The following is a 3,400-nucleotide window of genomic DNA, read 5'->3' as shown; positions in this document are numbered from 1 at the left end:
ATTTCGTAACTCTTTATGAAACGTTATTCTTTCTCTCGATAGATGTCGTAGTATCAAGACCTCTTTCTGGACAAACCATTCTAAAATGGCAAGTGTAGTAGAAAAGTTGATAATACAAGCAATTCAAACGTTTTCCAGGACGAAGGCCCCTTCGACGCAGTCTTTTCAAAGTAACTTTTCACAATTGAAGTTGCTAGCTGAAAAAATTACAGCGGAAGACGTGAATTTGCATGAATCGTTGTCGAAATACAATAAGAAGAGATCATCTAATGGGCAAGATGCTCCAGTGACTTATATCGAAATTTTCGAAAATGAAGATGTTACTGTTGGAATTTTTGTGCTGAAGTCAGACACTAGAATACCTTTGCATGACCATCCACACATGCATGGCATTTTAAAAGTTATCCTAGGGACTGTGAAAATTCAAAGTTATTCGGCGTTACCAAACGTCAAAAACCCTACCCCCGAATGCCTAAAAAACAGTATTGCCGGGAGAGGAGATTTCCTTTTCTCTGAGTCATTAAAAAAACAAGAAATAGTTATTTCTAAGAAGATGCCGGAGATAGCATGTACCTTCAGTGATGGCGCTTTAATATTAACCCCCAGCGACAAAAATCTTCACGAAATTCGTTGTGTAGAAGGGCCATCGGCATTCCTTGATGTGTTAGCTCCACCTTACTCTTCGAGTAGTTCAGAAGAAGACCCTCGAGTGTGTCATTATTTCACGGAAGCGCCTAAAACCCAGATCGTGTCGAATGAAGATGTTAACCCGAAGGAAGATCACACCTGGTTACTACAGATCCCGTGCCCGAAAGAATTTTATTGTGACACAGCAGATTACTGTGGGCCTGTAATAAATTTAGCATAGTAAACCCTTCTTGTGCCATCCACGGAGCCCTTCATTGATACAATAGCTATTTGTACGGGTCGTGCTTATGTTATGAATCTCAAGTTTATTGCATGCTAAGTTATTGCGCTGTGCTTTATGTATGTTGTTGGGGCAATTATGACCACGCTAAGCATATTTTATTGATTTTATCATTAGAATATGCTAATGATTTGTGTATATATTTAGAAATAATGTTACACTCAGCAAATACAATTTTACTGACTGTAAGTGCCCTTGTAATTATTATTAATAATATTCAGGTAGCCAGCCGACGTACGCGTTTTAACTTTGTGATCGCGGTCATAATTGATTTTTTAAATCATTTATATCCTGATTTTGGTGTAGAGCATGGGATTAATAAAGAATGTCATTGAAGGTACCTTTCTTAACTATACAAGACATATTATCTCACAAAACATTATGTTAGCGTGGTTGAAAAGGATCTTTCAGTGTCCTGAAATGTGATACTCTACCTTCGCCACACACAAAAGCACTCAGTTAATAACATACTAAAAGTAAAATATACAAGCTAGTAGCATTTAATTTTCGGGTTGGACGTTTAAACTTGATTTAATTTGAGACAATTTTGTGATATTGACTTATGTTGACCTTTGTTTTTATAATGGAAAGACATTCATTTTGACCATGCACATCTTTATGTAGGGAATGACCAATGTTGAAGGTGGATATTTCTCCTGATTTGATTGAAATGTGTGTGCATCAGTGATAACGCATGAGTTTGAATGAAAGATAAACAACTCAAGTTTTCCAGTGGTCATAAAAAGTTTGCTTTGCATATAAAATGACTAGACCAACCTCTGAGGTTGACTAAAACAATATGCCCTTCCCTGTGTGAATGCCACATGCTGCAGGGCTTAGTATGATGCAAGCCATATTCTTATCTGTCAAACCAAACTTCGGGTTTAACAATAATGGCGATAAGCCCGGGTATGCGAAATCGAGTTCTTGGTCCTATTATCCAAGGATAAAATAAATTCATAGGTACTGTTTGATTAAAGAAATGCCTATATTCCAATTTAGAGGCAATTTAATACCTTTTCTAATATCTTCCACATGTAATTTTACCTTATTAGGCACGACAGTACTGTAATTAATGTAATTACAAATTTATTTAAAATAAAAATGCTAATGGAGAAATATATTTAAATGTAAAAGTTAATGTACACAATATGAATAGTTTTAAAATGTCATTAAATACAAACTAGTGTTCTATGAAGGTGGAATTCCTTATCTCAGCAAGTTTTACCATAATGGACATTCATATATTCGGTGGCCTGCGGTCTTTTCTTGAGGAGAAGGCATTCCTATGATGATTGGTGCATGGAGATGCTTTGTTATAAGGACTGAAATTTTACTCATCACTAGTTCAGGAGAAAGTAAACTACTTCTACACACAATTTTGAAAATGCCACCGCAGCATCAAAATAAGTGAATCAAAGGAATGAGATCAGTTATTATTATTGGTAGTCTGCTGGTTAATGTAGGTTTTGGAAGGACACAACCACCAAATATCTTGTCTCTCCTAACACAACCCAACATCCTACACTACAAGCCCCTCGTTATATCCACATATTTCCTTCCTCCCTCATTCTGTCCAACATCCTATTCCTGTACCTTAATTGCTTGCCTAACATTCTCCCCTCTATCACAGACTTCAACATCCCATTGCCAATCAATATCCTCCAAATGTCTCCTTACAAATTCTCTCTACAATCCCCTCTCCTCCCTCATCTTACCTAGTATTTGGTCACCGTAACATGATGACCAGACCACACGCTTGTAATGCACTTAACCAACTATGTTATGAATTCTCAACTGTTAGCTAACTTTTCATCCATGCACATTGAGGTCTTATTGGGAAGCTATATTGGTAAAATGTTTGCCATTAGTTAAAATAAATTAATACATGCCCTTTTAGTTCTTACACTATACATGTTAACTTCTTGTGAAGTGATTGAATAGACCTGTTCCTATTTAATTTTTCTCCTCATAAAGTTCATGCATAGGTGAAAGATTGATAATTTGTGCAGCTGATTTCATTTTTTTGTAAAAGACATAAGTCCAATAAATTTCATTTAAAATGCCATCTTGAAGGATATACAATGTGTCATGTATTATTATTAAAAGTATTAGTTCTCCAGTGATTTCAATTTTGTGTGTATTTCAGTGTAACCCATAATTTACAATTTTTGCCAATATCCCTTTCCGAATGAAGTCTTTGATAAACATTCTTGGATGTTTATATTTGAAGCAGAAAAGAAACCTCTATGGAGTGACGATCTGTGAACCCTCCCGGCAAAGCAACTCTCCACACACAATATCCAAGCTAACCTTATCAAGTATAAATGGAGACATTACTATGAAATTTATCATACTACTAGTGACAAAATTGTGTGGAAATATAGAGGATGCTTAAGTGAAGTAGTTATCAGATGTAATTACACACTGTCAGGAGAAAGCCATCAAGTAGCTGATTACTAACAGACACGA

General features: G+C 35.8%; 1 protein-coding gene across 1 annotated transcript; it reads left to right on the top strand.

The window, feature by feature from the left end:
* The first annotated feature begins 85 nt into the window (after positions 1-85).
* On the top strand, positions 86-2,996 carry LOC139687988 (2-aminoethanethiol dioxygenase). Its single transcript, XM_071585378.1, has one exon. The coding sequence runs from the start codon at positions 86-88 to the stop codon at positions 866-868; it is 783 nt and encodes a 260-aa protein (XP_071441479.1). The 3' UTR covers positions 869-2,996.
* Positions 2,997-3,400: the final 404 nt, after the last annotated feature.

This window comes from Hetaerina americana, unplaced genomic scaffold (assembly GCF_022747635.1).
Source record: "Hetaerina americana unplaced genomic scaffold, ioHetAmer1.1.p SCAF_2, whole genome shotgun sequence".
NCBI classification, from domain to species: Eukaryota; Metazoa; Arthropoda; class Insecta; order Odonata; family Calopterygidae; genus Hetaerina; species Hetaerina americana.
Note: the sequence above shows the minus strand (reverse complement) of the source record. Positions and strands in the feature narration are given on the sequence as shown.